This window comes from Cyrtonyx montezumae, unplaced genomic scaffold (genome assembly GCF_038088225.1).
Source record: "Cyrtonyx montezumae isolate F1298 unplaced genomic scaffold, pur_monq_1.0 scaffold_25, whole genome shotgun sequence".
Lineage (NCBI taxonomy): Eukaryota > Metazoa > Chordata > Aves > Galliformes > Odontophoridae > Cyrtonyx > Cyrtonyx montezumae.
The window spans coordinates 2,224,588-2,246,994 of record NW_027071992.1 but is presented as its reverse complement, the minus strand read 5'-3'; the positions used below and the strand labels follow the sequence as shown (position 1 = coordinate 2,246,994).

At 38.9% G+C, this 22,407-nt stretch overlaps 1 protein-coding gene across 3 annotated transcripts; it reads left to right on the top strand.

The window, feature by feature from the left end:
- The first annotated feature begins 1,091 nt into the window (after positions 1–1,091).
- Positions 1,092–20,711, top strand: CDK7 (cyclin dependent kinase 7). Of its 3 annotated transcripts, none has more exons than XM_065739825.1 (12): positions 1,092–1,168; positions 1,317–1,376; positions 2,362–2,395; positions 4,078–4,145; positions 6,285–6,353; positions 7,955–8,065; positions 8,956–9,074; positions 10,077–10,176; positions 13,665–13,751; positions 15,683–15,832; positions 17,086–17,233; positions 20,501–20,711. In XM_065739825.1, exons 1-12 carry the CDS (start codon positions 1,109–1,111, stop codon positions 20,524–20,526), a joined length of 1,032 nt encoding a protein of 343 aa, XP_065595897.1. In that variant the 5' UTR covers positions 1,092–1,108; the 3' UTR covers positions 20,527–20,711. The 3 variants fall into 3 exon arrangements, with proteins under 3 accessions (XP_065595897.1, XP_065595899.1, XP_065595900.1); XM_065739827.1 differs by lacking the exon at positions 20,501–20,711 and adding an exon at positions 18,228–19,616; XM_065739828.1 differs by lacking the exons at positions 1,092–1,168; positions 2,362–2,395 and having other exon boundaries at positions 1,315–1,376.
- Positions 20,712–22,407: the final 1,696 nt, after the last annotated feature.

Here is a 22,407-nt window from a genome sequence, read left to right as displayed (position 1 = left end):
ATCCTCGTCTCACATGTGTTTTAAGACTTGTTCCATTGTCTTCTCAGGCACAGAGATGAGGCTCAATGGCCTCTAGCTCCCTAGGTCTTCATTTCCTCTCTCTCTTTCTTAAAAAATGGGAGTCATTTTTCCGGTCACCTCTCTGACAGTCATGACTTTTCAGTTATGCTGGGGAGTAGCCTGGAAACCGCAGCAGACAGTTCCTTCAGTCCCAGGGATGCTTGTCATCCAGTTCCATAGACTTGTACACATTCAGTCCCATGTGGTGGTCTTGGCCCCGCTTTTCTCTTAGGGTGGAGGGTATTTTGCTCCCCCAGTCCCCACCAAGATGTTCAGAGATGCTAGAGAAAAGGAAAACGTGACTACTAGTGCAGACTGAGGAAAAGATTTCATTAAGTACCTCAGCATATCTATTGTAGCCAGTTCTCCTTTCACATTTATCAGAGAGGGAACGACTCTCCTTGGCCTGTCTCTTCTGACCAATGGACCTGTGGGTCCCCTTCTTGCTATTTTTCAAATCCCTCACCAACTTTACTTCCATCTATCTTGATTCCAGCGCTGCACTTCTGGACAGCATACCTGTACTTTTTCCAGACCACCCATTTTTGCTTCTGCTCCATGCGTCCTTATCCCCTCAGTTTGAACGGCAGGTCCTTGATCAGTTGTGTCCATGTTCTGCCTCCTCTGCCTGATTTCTTATGCTAGGGGATGTAGAGCTCTTACACTCTCAGAAAGGTGTCCTTAAGGAGCTGCCAGCTCCGTTCTAATCCTACGCTCCTAACAACAGTTTCCCAGGAGATCTCATCCAACAACTTCTTGAACAGCGAGAAATTCACTCTCCTGAAGTTCAGGATCCTGACTCTGCTCTTCACCAGGCCCCTACTCCTCGAGCTCACAGACAGCGCCCGCAGACGCCCAGCATGACAAGCAGCAGCGCGCGCATGCGCAGCTCCCGGCTCCGCGCGGTGACGTCTCTGCAGCACGCAGCACGGCGGGCCGGAAGCGGCGCGGGGTGCGTCGCTGTTAAAACGCCGTCGCCCCCCTTCCGTCGTGTGGGTTTGCTTGCCGGTCTCGGCTGCTTTTTGCTTTTTTTACTCACCCGGTGGCTATGGATGCGCGCGCCCGTGCTAAGCGCTACGAGAAACTGGACTTCTTGGGGGAGGGGCAGGTGAGCGGCCGTGGGCGCGGCGGGGCCCTGTGAGGCCCTGTGAGGCCCTGTGAGGGGTGGTCGGGCCGCCCGCGCCGGTGTCTGCGTCGCTGGGCCTGCCGGCCGCGCTGCCGCCGTGTCATGCGTGGCTCTCTCTCTATCTCCTTAGTTCGCTACTGTCTTTAAGGCGAGGGACAAGAACACGGGGCAGATCGTGGCTATCAAAAAGGTGAGTGTCCTCCTGGTGTGTCACTGAGCATCTTATCCTACTCTGGTGGGTAGAGTCGTTACACTGGAAAAGGAAATGAAGGTCGTGTAGTCTGTGGGTGCCCAGCCTTCTGGCCTGCCTGTGCTGCGCGGAGTGAGCTGGGATTGTTCTGGGCCACGTACACATAAGCTGGACCAAAAGCAATGCCTCCAACTTGCTTCTATGGAAGCTACTACAAACGCCATGATAACACAATGCAATAGAGCACATTCTAAGCTACCAGAAACGTTTTCAGCAGAGACACCACCATTGGTTATGATTTTCACCAGCAACAAATCTGTACTAGGTGAGGTGACCTTCTGTTGCTGTCACCACTGTTTAAATGCATTATTTGCTATGCTCACATTCACAGTTTGATCTCCTTAAATGTTCAGCAAGCATCAATGAGTGCCATTGTAGGTGCTGTTTTTCTGCTTGGAGGAATTCAGCAACACAGCTTCACTTCACACTTCCACACCAGATGGTGGTGTTTTGTCAGAGTGCCCCTCTGCTGCAATCTGTCACATGGCAGCAAAATGTAATAGGAAGGTTCAGCCTCTACTGCCATGCTAGCATCCACCTCTGACATCATAGGCCAGTGAAATAACATCAGAGGCATCTCTTTCTGACCAACCCTTGTAAAATATTCAATATAGTTAATGTGTAAAAGTAAAAACACTTATTTTAATCTGTAATATTTCTATTAAAGCATAAAAAGGACAACAGCAAAATAAAACTAGGTTCATTTGACTTTTTTTTTTTTTTTGTACAACTAGTACATGAGTCTGGTTGGGTAGCAGTAGCTGCAGCTCTTAATGCGTCTCATTCTCTTACAAAATTTTACTCTTCCTATACTTGAAAACGTGCTATTAAAACTCATCCTGTCTTGGAAAAATAACACCAAGAATGTACCCTACTGTTGGGGCCTATGGCTTGACCTTGTATAATGAGACATGTTTATTTTCAGATTAAACTGGGACATCGATCAGAAGCTAAAGATGGTAAGTATTAAAACAAGTTCATGCTGTATGAGCTGCCTTTGTTGGTTTTGTTTCTGCTAATTGTGTGGTAAATTTTCCACATTGTAACTCGTCTGAGAAAATTTGATCGTCTCTTTTGGTGTAAGGCATAAAAGGATTCCTACCCAACATAGAGGGAGAGAAAAAATTTCATCTGAAATACTGTATTTTCATACTGTGTGTCTAACTGTGCATATATGACTGGCTAGTTTCTCAGTTTAACTGGGACCTGAACATGAATATAACACAGAATAATGATCTTTGACACTTTATGATGCAACTTGTCTCCATGCCTTAAATGCACAAGGCAGGTGAGAGTGCTTACCTTTGTTTTCATGTTTCCTTTATGCTGTTTTTGTGATTTATGCTGGGGCAAAAGTAAGTAAAAATGAGGTACTAAAAATCTTTTATCTGTTCAAACTTGCTTGTTTTGTTTTGAGAAATTGTGTTCATGTACCGTTGTCTTAGGATCTGGTGCTCTGACCAGCTGCATGCATCCAGGCATTGGTGTTGCAAATAAAACCCAATAATCTTGGGCTTTGCTTTTTGCTTATCTGGTGCAATAGAATGCAGTAGCATGCATGTAGACTGCCATCTTTCAGGGATCCTGCATCTGGTTACCAAATTCTTATGAAAGTTCTTTACTCTCAGTTCTCCAGTTCCATTCTAAGGAAGTATTTCTAGGTGTCTGAGAGTTTTCCAGTTGTGTCAGTTGCTACAGAGCTGTGATTCACCTCCTCTTCACTAGACTAATGTCTTTTAGGACTGTCATCATTTATGGCCTACAGCCATACTTTGGAAAACAACCATCATGTCTGGTTTCCTTGTGCTCATCTGGTAGTATGCCTGGGATACCTTTTTCTGAACGTAAAAAATATGCCCACCTGAAAGCCATCATTGTCTGTTTGGTTCTAAAGAAGTAATTAAAAGTAGGCAAAGCAAGAGTCTAAACTAACCCACCACTTTCACCCAAATCTTTGCTAGAATCTTATGTTATTTGTGGGGATAACAGTTTTTCAGCTCATGCATAGCCAGAAATTCCTGCACAATGTAGTGCCGTACTGTCTGCTTGCTAGTCAGTTGTATGAGCCATGCATACCAGCATTTTTTTGAGAGAGGAGTTGTTACCACTGTGCAAGGTTTGATGGGATGCAGCCTGGATGACCATTAAAGTTCCTGCCACAAGTTTTTCTTTATAAAACCTGTCTGTTACAGGATTTATTTTAGGGTGAGCAGGTTTTGGCCACTACTTTTTGTGTTGTAATACAATTGTAGAAAAGTTGTAAGCTCTTCTTTCTGAAATAGCATTGTTTAGAATGTCGTGTTCACTGTGCCTACCTCTGGAGGTGATGCATTGTAGAACTGAAATTTCCAAGATGTAACTGAAAGAAAATCAAAGCTTTCTGTAACCTGGAAATTATTTTTCTCAGTTTGTTGTAGAACAGGCCCTTTTAGACAAGGGGATATATACGTTGCTTTATATCTTCTATTTATTACCTTATTTTGTCTGCAGCAATTTACATATCTATGGCAGTCTGCTTGGACTTGCACTCAGATAGATGAGTGATGAGGAAATGGATTGTAATATTAAATATTCAATGAACAGAGAGGTTTCTTTCCTGGAGCTTAATCTGAAATTTTTAACTTTACTCTTTTCAATATAGGAATCAACAGAACAGCTCTCAGAGAGATAAAGTTGTTACAGGAACTAAGCCATCAGAATGTTATTGGTGTAAGTAAAATGAGTGCTACTTCTAAAACTGTTTCCCAAATACTGTCAATACAATTTCAAACTAAAATTTAAAATTAGTTATCAGAAAGCTACTTTATTGTAGTTATTTTTTGCCCAACATGAACTATGAAACAGTTGTTGTAGCAAAATATCTGTTTTCTCAATAAATGCTAAGTCTTTTATTTTTAAATTCATTTTACTATTTAGCTCATGCTTATGGAAATTAAAGGTGGGAAGGCATGTAGAAATTTAGATGACCTGATTTTTGTATTTCACTGATAGAAATACAAATGAATGCAGTGTTAAATTTACCTAAACTCGCTAGCTTCAGATGAAATTGATGACAACCAAAAGCTGGCTTAGCAAGTAACAGTGAAGTGGGATTCATGTAGTTTATTAGGTTTCAGTGGGGCCACTTGAACACCTTGTTGGCTAGTGTGATTCCTGTGTCATTCAGTCTTACTTAGATTGACTTCTGGCTACAGATACTTAGCAGGAGATGAAGATACTTTAAAATTAGCAAAAGTAGATCATTAAAAGCTTTGCCATAACCACTACTAGACCAGATAGGAATTTTTCAGATATTTTATTAAATATTTCAGACTAAAGATATGGTACCCTTACGGACTATGAGCTTAACTTTCAAATTGCTTACCCTAGCTAGCAAAATGTGAGAATATGCAGAGAAGAAAAACTGAAGTAGCAAAGGGTTGAAGCACTTCCTTAATGGAAGAAGTGGAGGAAAAAGCTGTGCACAGAGAAGCCTACTAAATGTAGTTGTTAGGTAAAGTGGAGCAAATGCTGGGGAAAAAAAACCAAAACAAACAAAACAATTCCAAAACCATAGAAAAAGGGGATATGTTTAAATTATGTTGTAGAAAGAAATCTATGCTAGTTCTTGTAGAACATAGTGAATCTCTCAAGTTTATTTCCACAGGCATTGCAGAAGCAGATAACATCAGTTTGAAAAAGGAATTTGGCAGATTTACATTCATTCATGAGTTCAAGAAGATAGAAGTTTTGTATAACAGTTAAGCTTGGGTAGAGGGTAAGGGGGCAAGGTGTGCATTAGAATATCCATCAAAATTAGCATGAACATAGGGGTGCTGGTGGATGGTAAGCTGGACTTGAGCCACGAGTATGCCCTCGTTGCCCAGAAAGCCATCTATATTCTGGGCTACATCAAAAGAAGCGTGGCCAGCAGGGTGAGGGAGGTCATCCTGCCCCTCTGCTCTGTTCTGTGCTCGAGTACTTCACCCAGATGTGGACTCCTCAGAACAGGAGAGACATGGACCTTTTGGAGTGTGTCCAGAGGAAGGGCACAAAAATATCCAGGAAATTGAACACCTCTGCTATGAGGATAGCCTGAGAGAGCTAGGGCTTTTCAACCTGGAGAAGAGAAGGCTCTGGGGATACCTGAGAGTGGCCTTTAAAGTATGTAAAGGAAAGCTATCAGAAGGAAGGAGGCAGACACTTTAGCAAGGTCTGTTGTGACAAGACAAGGGGAAATAATTTCAAACTAAAAGAGGGCAGATTTAGATTGGACTTAAAGAAAAAGTTTCGGGGTTTTTTGGTTTTTTTTTTTTACAGTGAAGGTGGTGAGGCACTGGCACAGGTTGCCCAGAAATGTGATAGATGCCCCAACCACAGAGACTTTCAAGGTCAGGCAGAATGGGGCTCTGAGCAGCTTGATCTGGCTGTAGGTGTCCCTTTTGATTGCAGGGGAGAGGGACTAACTAGATGATCGTAAAGGATCCCTAACTCCTCAAATGATTCTATGATTCCATGAACTTAAAGATTTTTAACTCCAGGATGGAGAGGTAGTTGTGTAAAATGTTACCAGATAAAGTGGACTCCTTTTCTATTGAGTTAAGAAGATAAACAGAGTAATAAGTTTTATGTTGCAGGTTGGAAAATTGCAACAATACTATTTCATAAGGGTTATATTAAATAAAATCAGAATTAAAACAGAACTGTGAAATTAGTCCCGTACTGTCCTCTTGATGATCAAGTCTGGGCAGAACGTGGCTCTGTGCCTGCCAGCAAACTGAAGGTGCATGTGCAAACTATAGTAGCATGGAATTTTAAAAAACTGGAAATGCAGGAGTATAGTTCATCATAACATATTTTGTTTTACAGCTTTTAGATGCATTTGGACACAAATCTAATATTAGCTTAGTGTTTGATTTCATGGAAACAGACCTAGAGGTAAGATGGATTAAGATGTCTCATATTTCAGTATCTTCAGTGCATTTTGAAAATGTGTTTTGAAAAACGTATTTTCATAGCCTTACATTTTCTGTTTATTTTTTAGAATGGTGCCTTTCATTTATGTAACTTGATTAAGATCATACCTCTAAAAGAGCTGGAATAGTGTGACAGCTCTTGTGTATTTTCAACTGAAAATGCCTTTACTTTTAAGTTCTTTGTCAGCACGATCTTCAAGAAACAGATTGTTTACCATGTCAGTTTTCTAGCACTTCAGTCAGAGCATAGAACCACTGATCATAAGCCAGAATCTCAGAGTGTAGTTGCTAAACACAGTAATGTAAAACATGCACAAGTGTGATACTAAAGAATGACAAGTAATGATCTGATAGTAAAAGTCACATATTCCTGAACCCTTCATTTACAGTTGACAGTGGTGTGTGTTTGCAGATCTGAATCTTACAGACACTTCATTAGCTTGTCTTCTGCCAAAATCTTTTTATCAGATACCTTAGTGCAGATTCTTCATTTTGGAACACTGTTCAAAAGACACTTTGAATGACTCTGTCATGTCATATATGTATATACACACATTATCCATACTCTGGGCAGAAATTAACCCATTACACGTATGCTATGAGACACTGGAGCTCTCATTTTAAATATTAAGGAAAGCATTGACAAGCTTTTGAACCCAGAGGAGTATAAAGCTAAAGTTTTGTTTTGCTGATAGAAGTAATGAGTACACTTTCTAGAGGATTCATGCACTGCTTACTTAGTAACTATGCAATATTTAGAAATCAAGAAGGTACACTGTAGAAGGAGGAATTAAATAGTAACATGTAATGCAGAGCAGTTTTTCACATTGTGGTAACATTCAGAGGCCTTCATTAGGGATTGCAGCTTGTGATTAGGTATGTGCTGCATATTGAAAATTCTTAATTTAGTTTTAGGCTGCTACTTCGTAAATCTTGAACAATTTAGATACTGGGAAATGGTATTAATGAAAAGTAACATTAAACAATTTTGAGGGAGTAGCTTAGAGAATATTTTTAAAGAGGATGTTCACCTAGAATTTTGGTGTTAAATGTTCTACATATTTTAACAAGCCTATTAAAAATTATAGTGTAGTGGCTATCCTTCCCTGTCTTTCTGTAAAAATGAAACCAATATGTTAACAAAGATTAGATGCTTAAATTGCACAGAGGACAAGTGACCATAGAGGAATATAATTTCTTGAAATTTATTAACACATCTGTCATATTTGTGTATAGCTTTGACTTGTAAGATTGGATATGTTTGAAATAGAGATAAAATAACACAGTCATGTTTCCCATAAATTTTTTAAATGTGCTGCTTATGCCAAGTTCACAGTAGGCCATCTGGACTCCCTATTTCAATTCTGATCTCTAGATCAGTATAGACTCTTTTTGTTTGTTTTTTGTAGAAAGGGTAGGAACAGTAGAGTATATGTGGTTACTGATTCAAACTTCATCCTCAAGTATGATCTGACTTTTGAGCTGGAATAACTGGAGCTGAATAATTTTGCATTATAAGCTTCTGTGTTTATCAGTCTACCACTATCAATCTATGCTTTGCAGGTTATTATAAAGGATACTAGTATTGTGTTAACACAGTCTCACATCAAAGCATATATGCTGATGACGCTTCAAGGATTAGAGTATTTGCATCAACAGTGGATTCTACATAGGGTAAGCATGCTTTAAATGCCTTTATGCCTATAATAAATCTCACTTTTGATACAATTTGGGTCTGAAAACTAACTTAGATTGGTTCAGAATGCGTAGGGTTGCACTAGCGGATGAGCAGTGGCAATGGTACTGCTGGAAATGCTAAGTATTACTGACATTTATATAGTAAACAAAAGTAATGCCTTCTATTTATTACCATGGAAACTTCAATACAAAAAGCACAATAACTATATAAACAGAGCAAATTCTCAGCTACAAAACAGTGTTTTTCTGCATAGTCAGTACCGTTAGCTATGCACTTTCATCAGCAGTGAACAAGGGGGATGGCCTTTTTCCTCCTTTTTACCTTTTAAAACCCCCCTTTATATCAATTTTATATCAATACATTAATTTTCTTCCTCTTTCTGTCTCACTTGAGTGTGAAGAGGTGGCTGTGTGCTTGCTGGTTGTGGCCAACCCACAGCATTGTTAACTGTATTAAACTATATACTATCCTATGATCTCTACAACTGTCAGAAAAAGTAGACATATTTTTCATTTTTCTACAGTGCAGTAAAACAGAACTAATGTTTCAGCAAAGTGAAAACCATAAATCAAAAACTACCATAAATCTGTGTTCTTAAGCTCTGGAAATTAAGTAACATAATGCTCAAATTGATGTACTTGATTATTATTTTTTTCATTATTTTCACTTATGTGGGAATAATTGATTTCTTATTTGGTTGGTTTTTTTTTTTTTATCACAGCATAAAAACTCAAAATACACTCAGAAGAATGGCTTTTAGAATACTATTACTGCTCTTTAGAATACTCTTGCTGGGAGGTCCAGCATACATCTGGCTTTTTTATTAACAATGACAGGATTCCTTCTTTGCTTTCTGTTCTGACAGGATCTTAAACCAAATAATTTGTTGTTAGATGAACACGGTGTTTTAAAATTGGCTGACTTTGGTTTGGCAAAATCTTATGGAAGCCCAAACAGAGTTTACACACACCAGGTAGTAACAAGGTAAGACATATCTTAGATATAGATTGGTTGTAACTGTTCTCATATTACCTACTGGAATATACCATGCTTAATCAACATGTTTAAAGTTTGATTTCTAGCTCAAGTCACAAAAAGCCTCATAACAGAAAACATGATAAAGTGTTTGTTAGCATAGTCTTTTTAAGAATGGGTGGAATTTTTATCCCTGAAGGTTGTCCTTTGGCACAATAATGGTTTTGAAACACGTGAAAATGATGTGTATTTACCTATAAATCTAGATTTCAGAGAGATAGTTGTTACCTGCTGCTGATTTTGAACCATACTGTCTTTTTTTCTAGTTAGGCATGTAAACTATTTCTAATGCAAAAGCTCAACCCAGTTAAGTTATTAATGCCATTTATGACTCACTTACATAAGACATGTACTCTTAACTATTTTGCAGTAATCTGCTTTTTTTAAGATTTCCTTTTGTCTATTCCAATGCTAAAATGATATAGCAAATGATTGAACTTCTTCACTCAATCAAAAGGCAGAAGTGATACTATAGTTTGAAATGCAGTGTGTGTCAGATCTTGCCCACAGCTTCAAATAATTGCTGCCAAGATTTATTTTGCACAAAATTAATCTTTAAGTCTGTTTCCAGTAATGTTTTTGAAAGCTGAAAGGAATTATGACTTAAAGTACTATTTATTTATTGAAGATAAATTTAAAGAAAACAGTAGTCAGTAACCTGTAAGCCTTCCTGTTGTATGCAAAGGAAAAAATATATATCCTATGAGTTCTGTTATTTGCCAGTTAGCTCAGCTAGATCTGTAGTAAAACTGTGGTCATACATAACCCTATGATGTGCAATGCAATTTTTTTCAAACTTTTTTTTTAAACAATGCACTCTATGGTTCTTTAGTGTTAGAAAAATACAAAGGCAAGAGCAGAATTCTCTTTGAAGTTGCTGCACTGCTGCAGCATACAGCATTTGACATCAGTAAAACCAGATTATTTTCCTAAAATATTTTTTCTGTTCAGATGGTACCGATCCCCAGAGCTATTGTTTGGAGCTAGAATGTATGGTGTCGGTGTTGACATGTGGGCTGTTGGTTGTATTCTAGCCGAGTTGCTACTCAGGGTAAGTCTTCAAATATAAGCATTTGTATTTGTTCTTTGGTGCATCTTAGATGTGGTTTTCTTCTGTCCTGCAGTAATGTCAGCAATAGGAAGTTAGGCTTATTCCTAGGAGGTAATGAAAGGGGGGTGAGGAGGGAATACCTTCCGAAAGTTTTCTATCCGTAAGGAAAGGGACATTTTCAGAGGTTCCATAACTGTTGCAAAGACTGGAAACCTTTAAGAGCAGCTAGGCAAAAAAATAACAACAAAGTGTTATTGTAAAATGTGGCTAGTTAACAGATGGGAGTGAAGTTGAAGGTGGTCAAGATTACATTGTCACTCCTGAGTAAGAGATACAGATGTAATCATCCATAAATACGCTTTATTGAAGAAAGCAGTCTATTATGTAGCTCTTTTGAAGACCTGGAAGTAGGAGGTGGGAAGTGAAAGGAAAGGGGTACAAACATAGCTGAAAGTATGGAGTAGCCTGCAGTGTAACTTACTTCCCAAAATAAGCAGTTTTTGCCTGGTTTCTGCACTGTATTTTAACTGTATGCTATATTGTGAGCCAGATTAGGGAACTAGTCTGTCAGAAAACACCTTGGAATATATAATTTGCCTTGTTTGATTAATCATACATTCAAGTGTGGCAGTACAATTTCAGGATGGAAATATAGGATGATTGAGAAGCCGAGAAAACCAATAAAGTAACTTGACATGCCAGGATGTTGCTTAAGAAGCACCAGTAGTGCATATGTAAACATGGATTAGACCAAGGTGTCCAACCTTCTGGCTTGCCTGGGCCATGCTGAGTGAACAGGGATCATCTTGGACAGTGCATGTGGATTGCTGCAGAAGTGATGACTCTTATTTCTGTGGAAACAACAACTTAATACAAATAGCACAATAATTATTTTATAGAGCAAATTCTCAGCTGTAGTCACAGCATCACAGAATTGTAGGGGTTGGAAGGGACCTCTAGAGATCATGGAGTCCAGCCCCCTGCCAAAGCAGCTCCCTAGCCCAGGTTGCACAGGTAGGCGTCCAGGCGGGTCTGGAACGTCTCCAGAGAAGGAGACTCCACCACCTCTCTGTGCAGCTGTGCCACTGCTCCGTCACTGCACTGGGAAGAAGTTCCCACGCACATTTGTGCAGAACTTCCTATGCTTCAGTTTGTGACCATTTCCCCTCATCCTTTCGCCACACACTGCTGAGAAGAGTCCAGCCTCGTCCCTTTGCCTCCTGCTCCTTAGATATTTATAGACATGGATCAGATCCCCTCTGAGTCTTCTTTTTTCAAGGCTGAACAGACCAAGGTCTCTCAGCTTTTCCTCATAAGGGAGGTTTTCCATGCCCTTTGTCATCTTTGTGGCCCTCTACTGGACTCTTTCAAGGAGATCCCTGTCTCTTTTGTATCAGGGAGCCCAGGACTGGACACAGTACTCCAGGTGAGGCCTCACCAGGGCAGAATAGAGTGGTACCCACCACCTTCAGCTTTGCACTTTTTTTCCCAGCAGTGAACAAGAGCCTGCATGCCATGCTTATAAAAATCTGTACCTGCAAAGGTTATCTTCTATTCCACAGTTGTTATGATGGCATCGTTGCTGAGATGTACCACCCACCCCCTCACTGTGCTCTTATCCCATTTGCTCTCCATAAATGTTCAGCAAGTGTTGATGGATGTCAGTGTGTACCAATTTTTCCATGCGGAATAATTCTGCTTCATATAGACTTCCATGTCAGATGCTGTTCTGTAAGACTCTCCTTCTGCTGCCATCTGTCACACAGCAACAACATGTAATAAGAGTATTGGTGGGAAGGTTCAAGTTCTACTGGCATGTTGCCTGCATCTGCCTCTGACTTTGTGGGCCAGCATAACAAAATCGGAGTTTGGTAGCAGTGGCTGCAATTCTCAGTGGGCTACCAAGGTGTTCATCAGAGATTTTTATGAAATTTTTCCCTTTCTGTGCTTCATCCTTGAGAAAAGTTGTTCACAAATATATGTACTGCCAAAAAGCAACATAATATTCACGAAGCATGATGAAGTGAGGAGATATTTCTCTCTGGTAAAATAGGACTTATAGAAGTCCAGCAGAAAGATGTGATAGAGCTTTTCTTCAAGTCAAATATCTGATTACAATTCTAAAGATCCCATTTCAAAATTTGCAGGTAATATATTTATGCTGATTGAAAACAGATCCACAAATATACTGATTTTTTTTTTTTTCAGCAGCCTTGAAACCTGTTCTGAAATTTATCAGAATGGGGAGCACAGCTCTTCACAGGACTGTGCTTGAACAATATGTCTCAAGGCATACAGTTATTTGCTTTAACTTGAGTTAGCACTGTACATGCCCACTCTGTGCCCTGATTTCATCCTAGGCAGTGCCAGTCACACAGTGCTGTTTGGTTGTTGTGGGCACTGGGTATGTGCCAGTGGCTGGGCTGGGCTGCTGAGCAGGGCAGAGCCACTGCCAAGATGGCACAGAGCAGGGAACAGCTGCAGGATGGGATGGACTGGGCCATGTGTGGCCTATGGGTTGGTCATGCCTGGATTAGACTCTCTAAAGTTGAGTACATTTCTGGAAAGTTAGAAAGTAAATACATTATTTAATTATATTAAATTATTCTAACAAAACAGGAAATACATTTACGGTAAAGTTTTATCACTATGATAGTTTTAAACATATCTTGTCCCTTTTTGTTCCTGGGTGTACTAGATTGAGGGACAGTGAAATTTCCAGAAGCTTTACAAAAGCGTTCGATGTTCAATGCGCTTTCAGGGCACCAAAACTGAGTGCACTGCCTCACAGGGGTGTTCATTATGCTCCTTCTGTCCTAATTATTAAAATACTGCCTCTTAATTTTGCTTTTGTTTGCAGAATCTCTTTTTCCTCCATTGTGTGCTGGTTGCATAAATGACACCTCAAACTGGACAAACATCTCCTTTTTTCTGTCTTCTGCCGAGCTTAGTTGACATCTGACACTCATTAGGCAGTTTCTTCCCTTATGGCTGGGAGTCAGTATCCTCTCTCATGATGTTCTCTCATTCTACTATTCTTAAATTCTTGCTTTTGTAATTCAGTTGTAATTTGCTTCAATGCTTGTATATAATGTTATGATAATGTTACATTTTGTAATGCCACCTAACTTGAGACTGTAGATGCTGGAGAGATCATTGTGACCAACAGTGTAAATTTATAGCTCATGCGTAAAATAACAAGGCTCAGGCAAAGGAAGATTCTACATTAATGTTGTAGTGGTTTTAACGTTATGTTTAGTTCTGTTCTGTCAAGTCAGTGGTATTAAGCCTGGTTTACAAGAAATCTTAAAAATCTATATGGATGTTACTACATAGCTTAAAATGTCTAGTGTACCTTCTTTTGGGCACCTGATACACAAAGGTGTTTTGCTTTGAATATGCAGTGCGATTATGAGGAGCCACTCATAAGTTGCTTTCTAGAATTAAGTATAGAATTTAGTTCAACAAATAATGTTGCCTTCTTCCAGGTTCCTTTTTTGCCAGGAGACTCTGATCTTGACCAGTTGACAAGAATTTTTGAAACATTGGGCACTCCAACAGAAGAACAGTGGCCTGTGAGTTCTTTTGTTTAATGTGCTGACTTTAATTTTACTTGATGTGATCTCTACTTTTGCTTTTGAAATTAAAGAATAAATTAGAATATTTGAGTAAGTTTTCAGAATACAGCTCCATCTGTCACAAAGAAGGAAGATAAGCAGCTGAGGTTTAGTTAAATCTCTTAATCATTGTAATAACTTAATCATCAGTGTTGTTAGCATCAAGCAACGGTTAAGAGATTTTGTGGTTTTCTCTCCTAGTCCACTCTCTTATAGTTTCCCATGGCTATTAGTATGAAATTAATATTGATTGCTTAATGTTTGTGAGATGCTTGATATATTGATGCTTTTACCTGTAAGGCTTTAATCACTTTCAAAACAGGAACAATTTATAGAGCCTTAAGTTGGGCTGTCCAATTTTTTGGTTGGAGATCCAGTAAAAGACAGAATAACACGTTTTGAGGGGAGGCAGTTTCTCAAAGTAACTGTATGGTAATAAACAGAAATCAGTGTCTGTCCCCTGAGTGGATCCTTTTTTTGATGATTTGCACCACTGGATTTCAGTGGGTTAGTATCTCTTAATATTTCATCCGCCACACAAGCTAGTTCTAAAACATGAATGATAATCTGTCAAGCTGTGCTCACTCAGAATAGATAGGCATTGTCAGTCATCTCAGGGCACATCTTTTCCAGTATAAGCTACTTGTGCTCCAGAACACAGACTACACTACTGTGGTCAGATTCCACACTGTAAAGATGATCTGGGCATTTGCTTCTGAAATCTGCATGGTATCACATAACATATTTGCAAGCCAGGTTAAGTGATTAAATTGTAATAGCACTTCATTAACGTGCTAGGTATGTGCTTGTCAGAGAACAAGTATCGATGCTTGGGATTTCTATATTAGTATTATATTGTATTTCAGTAATTATGGGCTGTCATAAGTCTGGTTGAGCTTTAAATTTTTCATAATTTGAATAGAGATTGCACCAATTATTTCTGTTAGTATTGGTCAATCTATAATTCTATGTGTTACTTTTCATAAGCTCCCTTTCCTGTAGCCTCCAGCTTTTCCCAACAGGTACTGCCACCAGGGAACCATGTGCTGCACTTACTTCTCTGCACTAGACTGCATGCTTTTGACATGGGCTGTGTGAACTGCAGCTTCATACTCTGTTATGATATACACACTGTTATGATATATGCACTGTTAGTGTTTTATTTAGCTTAGATAAACTTACTGAGCAAAGTTAGTGAAATGTGCTGATTTAAAGGTTTAAAATACTTAATGACATTTGAATAAATGTCTGTAACAGGTTTGATTTTATGATGAAATTTGAATACTAGGGTTTTTGGTTTTGCTATTTTGTGTGTGTGTGTTTTTGTACCTAAGGTGGGGAAAAATGCCATTCATCTTTTGTTTAACTGGTTGGCATATTTTTCCTTCCCTCCCTGTACTCCACAAATAAAACATGCATTTCAAAAAGTAGCTCAAAATGCTAATGATGAACAACAAACTCTGAAGAGGACAGTGTATTACTAGGAGGGAAAGCACTTCGGCTCCTCTGTGAATCTTGTGTTTTCTACCACATGAGTTTGCAGGAGAAAAGCTAAAACTAGTTTTACTTTATGTGCGCTCCCTCTTAAGTTCCTATGCTTTTCCTTTGTTAGCTTTGTTTCCTGTTGTACTAGTTACTACTGAAGCAAGAGGACGGAAGATTACTTGGTAATGATACTGTATCAATTATTTTGTTAGAGTAATTCCTATGACCTGATATTCCTGAGCTGTTATTTCAGTGACCAAGTATTAAAGGTGTCTTGAAGAGTAGTTTGCTTCTGCTGTAGATGCAGCTGTATGAAGTTCTCTTCCTTTTAGTGGTTTCCTTTTAGTGGAAAACCTAAACTCTTTTAATCTTGAAAAATATACATCCCATTTTTGTCTTTGTAGGGAATGGCAAATCTTCCAGATTACATCACGTTTAAGCCTTTCCCTGGAACGCCTCTTCAACATATCTTCAGTGCAGCTGGTGATGATTTACTTAGTCTTTTACAGGGATTGTTTGCATTTAATCCTTGTTCTAGAATTACAGCCACTGAGGTATAGTACACTTAATTATGTCATTATGTTCATTAACAACATACTCTTAATATCAGATAAATGTGTTCTGAAGCTAATAAGCCAGGTTTGAAAAGAAATGTCATATATCTCTGTCTGTGAAATACTGTAAACATATTTCCTGTGTTTTATACAGAGAACTTTGTAATAACACTCTAATCACTGTTCCCAATTATGTAGCCAAGTTAAACAGCTAAAAGATGTATGAGCCAGACAATTGTATTTAACATTCAAAATACAGTCATGTTAAGCTTGCAACGTAAACCTTAACATAGCATGTTTTATTCCCTGCTTTTAAAATATTAGACACCTTTTTACTAGAGGACTTTTTGAGAGCATATTGAAGGATTTTTTTTTTTTTAAGACACCATCTCTAAGAGTACAAGTTTCCAAGTAGTTAGTTGCAGTATGCTCTGGACGTTTCTATACTGATTCATATATACAAAGTCATTTTCCAGGCCATATTGTAAGACAGTGACTTGACTCTTGAGTTTATATGATCTTTCTAGTCTTACGTTTTTAATGACATCGCCACAGTGTAAGGGAGGAAGCAACTTTCAGTTACTGTATTGCCTTGATTTATACATGGCATTGAATACTTTGTAACTGGCATAAGGAAAAGTAGTGTAGACTTAAATAACTACTTAAATAAAACCACAAGGCATAGTAAGTGGAACTGCTAAAATTTAAAATAAGGTATGTAATTCTACTGCATTGAATTAATCTTGCTTACTTGTGTTTATCTTTTGTTCTCCTTCAGACTACATCTTCTTGCAGTTTACATTGTAGAAGCAGCACAGTTAAAGGAAATCAGTAGGAAGACCTGTCTTAAAAGCTAGCAAAACAGTGGTGTTCAGGTCCCCAAGTTGATCCAAACTTCAGTTTTATTATTTTAATCTGTCTTTTTCCCAATTTTGGCTTTACTCATGTATTTCTTCTCTTTTTTCAAAATGGAAGTTCTTCAGAGCTAGAAACTCACTGATCTCCTGCAGTGTCATCTAGAGTTTTTTTAGATTGTTTGAGCACTAGTTAAAAATGAGTTTGCAGTTACCTGTTGGCTAACAAAGTACTGTGGTAGTCACTGAGAATATTAAATCTTGCTATGTTTCAGTACAAAGATGCCTCAGTAGTTTCTGAAGTTGCAATTAAAAGTGGTTTATATAAAGTCTTTTTATATGTGGAGTTCTGATGCTTATACTAATTACTTTTTTCTTTTTTCCCCCATTATTATTAAGGCACTGAAACAGAAGTATTTCAGTAATCGACCAGGACCCACTCCAGGAGATCTGCTACCCAGACCCAACTGTCCTGTAGAAGCTGTGAAGGAGCAACCACATGGGCTTTTGAATTTGAAAAGGAAACGAGCAGAGGGAATAGATCAAGGTAAATTCTTAATGTTTCACCTGTTTTAAAATGGCAACTCAGAGAGAAAGGTATACTTCAGCATTTCAGGACAAAAAAGTTCTGAATGGGTAATATTCCTGGGTACCAGTACCACCTGGAGCCCTTTAGGATTTATGTTTTAGGACAAGCACTAGAAGGTGAGAATGGCTTGATTTTGTGTTCTAACAGAATTGGTACAAAAAAGACTGTTTATGCTTAGTGGTCTGTTAATTAGAAGAAATCTCTAATATCATTAATATTCTAATGGAGTGTGGTATTATCTACTGAATTAGAGGCTATCAGGCTTTTTTCTTGTTTTTCAAACAAGAAAAATCTTAGTGAGTTAATCAACTTTGTCACTTAATTAAAAAAAAGGGAGGAATAAGAGAAAAATAATATTTCATTATTTTATGTGACAGATTAGAGAATGTAAATCAGATTTCTGCTATCTCCTTTGGACTAAGCGAGCTAACTGTTAAGACCACTCTGGGTAAGGAAGATCTCAGTGCATTACAGCAGTCCTTTTAAGAAGCAAGCCTATCCTGTAACATTTATTTTCATATGGAACCTCCAGTTTTTCTCAAACATGTACTTGATTCCTTCATAGCAAGAAAAATAGCATGTACTTGATTCCTTCATAGCAAGAAAAGTAGCATGTACTTGATTCCTTCATAGCAAGAAAAGTAGCATGTACTTGATTCCTTCATAGCAAGAAAAGCAGCATGTACTTGATTCCTTCATAGCAAGAAAAGCAGCATGTACTTGATTCCTTCATAGCAAGAAAAGCAGCATGTACTTGATTCCTTCATAGCAAGAAAAGCTTTGTGGACTCAACAGCTTCATCTAACACTAAATTAGCCAGCCCTTCTGGCAGAGAGGCAAACATTATTCTTAAGCTTGGAGTTTGTCATCTTGGCAGCAGGAATTTGCTAAATAGTAGTTAGGTTAGGTTAATGGTTAGGTAGTGGGTTAATACCAGTTTTGTTTTCACCAGGATGAAACTGTTTCAATACAAGAGTGTGATATCTTGCTGGAACGGAGATGCTTCCATGAAAATGCATTTCCTCATGAGCTCAGATGTACAACTAAATTATTACAGTTCATCTTACTGTTTAAGCACTTCTACCCATTGTGTTTTAGACTCTTGTCAAATTACAAGTAAAATGCTTTAGTTTGTTAGCATAATTTTCCTTTGAAATTAGAATCTTTAACCTGTTAACTATTTGCATGCTCTTTGCTGACCTCAGTACCATGGGGCAGCTGGCATGTGGGAACGGGTTCTTTAGTTTAAGTCATTAGCTGAAGCTTTTTATCTCCTGCAACACCATGTGAGTGTCTGCAATTAGTGTTTTGAGGTCCATGTCCCTAGAATATACCAATTAGCTAAAGTACAGGAAAGATAAATAAATGCTTCCTATTTTTGCAACTTAACTGTTGGACATCTTGCATTTGATGATGAGCTGAGTTTCCAGAGCTGTATTAGAACTACAACATTTGTTGCTTTAACATCTTTACAAAAATCTGATCTTCTGCAAGGGGGAATCTGACTTGTGTGTCAGTCTTTGGAGAAGGCTAAGACTTTGGAGTTTGGATATAAGTGAGGCATTTAGGAAGTCAGCATTACTTTTTGAGTTATTTTTACTGTCAGTATGAAAAGCAGTATTATTTCCTTCAAGTGCTTTCTTAAGCATATCCAAAAATTCTGTTGCTTACAGAACCTGAGTGTATCAAAAGTGTAGATGTTGCAGTCCCAACCAATGTAGAAAAGGAGAGCCATTGTTAAAGATAGCAGATCTGCTTTCCTGGATTTCATCTGACACTCTTATGTGGCACAATCATATAAAGTTAAAATGTGAATATGTTTTTTGGTTTGGAAGAACAACTCTGCAGTCTTTTTATAGATGGAATTAGAAGTGCATTATCTTCTTATTGCTATTGGGGATACAAATGTGTACAAGTCATTTCAAAGAAAAGTATGTCATCTCTTGACATTCTCAAGTTTGCCTGTGCTTGCATCTTGCACAGCATCTTTCTCAGCCCTGTTGATGTAGCGCTCCAGAAACTGAGCGGCCTAAATCGGGAAGTGCTGGGTGCTCTCTAATAGAATCTTGGCACCAGATGCTGACAGTGAGAGTGTATTTATGCCTTCCCCACGAAGTGCTGCTTTTCCACAGGAAGAGAACACTGTTTCCTTGGGGAGTGCTCAGCAAACTTAAATGCGCAATGGCTGTACTTTTCATAAAAATAATCTATTGCCAAGGGAAGACTATCACATGAATGACTGTCTGTAAATAGTATTAAACATACATCATTGCTGGCTATTGCTGCCACTAGTTTCTAATCAGTGAAGTATGCTGAGCCACTGATTGTCCATCTTTTCCACTCTGGAGCACTTCTTCCTCAGGACACAAACTTCCAGTCCTGCTGATTTGCATTTCTCCAGAGCTGTGTGTAGAAGATACAGCAATCATCTCTTTCCTAAGTTAACACAGATCTGACATCAGGCGTGTTTCCTGTACTATTCTACACTGGCTTGAATTAAAAAATAAATCAGCCTATTAGTATCTAAAGTTAGAAGCTTCTATAATTTGGGTGTTTGCTTAGGGTTTGTGGGAATTATTCACTGTTAATTTATATTATAGGACACCTGCTTATAAGACATGTAAAAATTGCTGGATCCTTCTATAGAAGACTTTATATCCATTCCAGGAGGCAGCTATGGTTTGTTCTATCAATGTTATAAATAAGCAGCACATGAATAAATGAGAGGACAGGAGGCACATTAGTATCAAAGAAGTGCTGCTGCCCTCATTTCTGCAGCTGCTACTAACAGAAACATGGTTGAAGAGAATGAGTCACAGACTTAAAAGGCTGTTACCTCCTGCAGGCAGTTCTGCTGGGCAGCCACAGCATGAGAAAAAGATCACTGCATGTTAAGTGTGATAGGGCAGGGTTGTCTTTTCTTAGGCTTAGATGTAGAATTAACTGGTTAACTTTTCTGACAGAAATACTTAAGTGTATCCCAAATGCAGTCAATGATTACAGAAATCAGGCCTCATTTGGAGTATAACTACTGATGCAAGTCAGCTGGGATTCTAGCACTCTCATTGATTTACACTAAAAACAGTTCTGTACTGTTGCTGCAGCGAACAGCATTAGCCATCTTTGGTTAGATGGATCTCAACAAAAGTATTAAATGAGTGCAGAAGCCTTGAGGAGGGGTTTCAAACCCTTTACTGTGGTAACAATGTGATTTACACTTTTCAGGATTACCCAAAAAATTGATTTTTTGATTGCTGTGGATGGTGGATGAAAATGAGAGATCAAATGACCTGAGTCCCAACCTTGAAAAACGCTGTAATAGTCAATGGATGGTTGTTTTTAGAATATGTAAAATGTTAATGCAATATTTTGTTACTAAAACTGAGGTTTTTAATTTTTTTTTCTTTTAATAAAATATTCTTTAAACAAAACAAAATGGTTCCTCTCTCTGGTTTACAATCTCAGTGCTTTGACTCATGCTTTGAGGTAGTAGTGCTTTCTAAACCGCCTGCCTGCTGCTGATTTACCCAGACCGATTTTGTAGAGCCTTTGTGTTGAGTCACACACTGTCCTTTACAGATGCACACCCTTAGGTGGAAAGTGGCAAATACAGCTTTCTCAGCTGGAGCTTAAATATACATGACTGTCTGCCCTAATGATGTGTGCTGGAACAACTCCGTCACTGTAAGAGAAAGGTGGGAGGCTCTCTCAAACAACATGCCACCTTCTTGAAAACGTTGTGATGCATGGGGTGACTGTGAAGTTGGTAGTGGTTGGATGGTTTTTTTGCCCACACATTCTAGTCTTCCAGGACAAATTGTCTGAGCATGTAAACACTGTTTTCTTCATAGCCTCAGGACTGCAAGAGATGGAGACTCAGTCTGTGAAACCATAACAGACCTCCTGTCAGCGTATGGTTGTTGAACGTTTCATATCGCATATAATAAGCTTAGCTCTTTTGCAAAGTGCCTTCTGGGCAACTAGACCTCTCCAGGGCAAAGAAACAAGCCAGTTGGTGCAGCTTAGTTGCACATCCACCCCTGTTGTGCAGTGGATCTCAGGGATACCCATTGAGCCACTGTCATTTTCCCACTTATGAACTGCTTTTGGCATTCTGTCTTCTGATGTACATAGGTAGCTCTGAAAGTGATGTCTCCTGTTTATTTCCATACAAACTTCAGCAGATATGAGGAGCACAGTAACACCATTTGATAGATCAAATTTGTAGTTACAGGACACTGTTTTTCATCATTGTCACTACTACTGTGTATTTTTGCCAGCAATGTACAGGAGTCTGTATGCTGTTCTTATAGAGATCTGCACCAGCAGAGGTGACCTACTGTTTCACAGCTGCTATGATGTGTCATTGCTATTAAAATGTTGCCCACACAGTTCACCTTTCATCGAGTCAAATAGATGGAAGTCAGAAGGTATCAAATCCAGACTATATCGTGTGTATTGCAGGGGAATCCAGTCAAGAGTGGTAATGTGCTCCATGGTTTTCAAACTGTTATGGGGCCTGGTGTTATCTGGTGCAAAAGTTGTCTTCTCTGGCATGACTGAAAGTTTGAGCCTTTGGTTTAGTCAGTGTTGCAGCATAGTGGTTAGAGTTGATGGTTTGTCTGGGCTCCAGAAAATCCAGAAGGATCACCACCTTCTTATCCCAGAAGATATTGTATGTCACATTATGTGCTGAGGACTGCATCTTCAACTTTTTCTTTGGTGGGGAGTTCACATGTTGCTTCTCTACAAACTGCTGTTTTGACACCCAGCTCATAATGATGACAACACATCTCATCACTGGTGGTAATACGATCCAGAAAACTGTTACTTCACCCTTGAATTGGTTCAATAGGTTCTGGAAAACTTGCATATGATGTACTTTCTGTACCTGTGTGGGCATTCGTGAGACCCACCTGGCACAAACTTTACAATATTCCACGCACTGAAGCCAATATGTCTGTACACAGTTCCCTGGTTGTAATCCACATTATCATTTTGTGGTGTGGCAGCTGTGCGTGGCTGTCTGGAATGTGGCATGTCTTTCACATCACTGTCACCACTGCTGAAAATCACCACCCACCACCTCACTGTGCACACATCCACTGTTTGGTTACAGAATCATGGAATGG

What these genes read in the sequence shown, in the direction of transcription:
- CDK7 (XM_065739825.1), top strand. Translation starts at nt 1,109, where the DNA reads ATGGATGCGCGCGCCCGTGCTAAGCGCTACGAGAAACTGGACTTCTTG. An exon ending in TCGATCAGAAGCTAAAGATG is followed by an intron (nt 2,396 to 4,077) that starts GTAAGTATTAAA and finishes TTTTCAATATAG; the next exon opens with GAATCAACAGAACAGCTCTC. An exon ending in GCCATCAGAATGTTATTGGT is followed by an intron (nt 4,146 to 6,284) that starts GTAAGTAAAATG and finishes TTTGTTTTACAG; the next exon opens with CTTTTAGATGCATTTGGACA.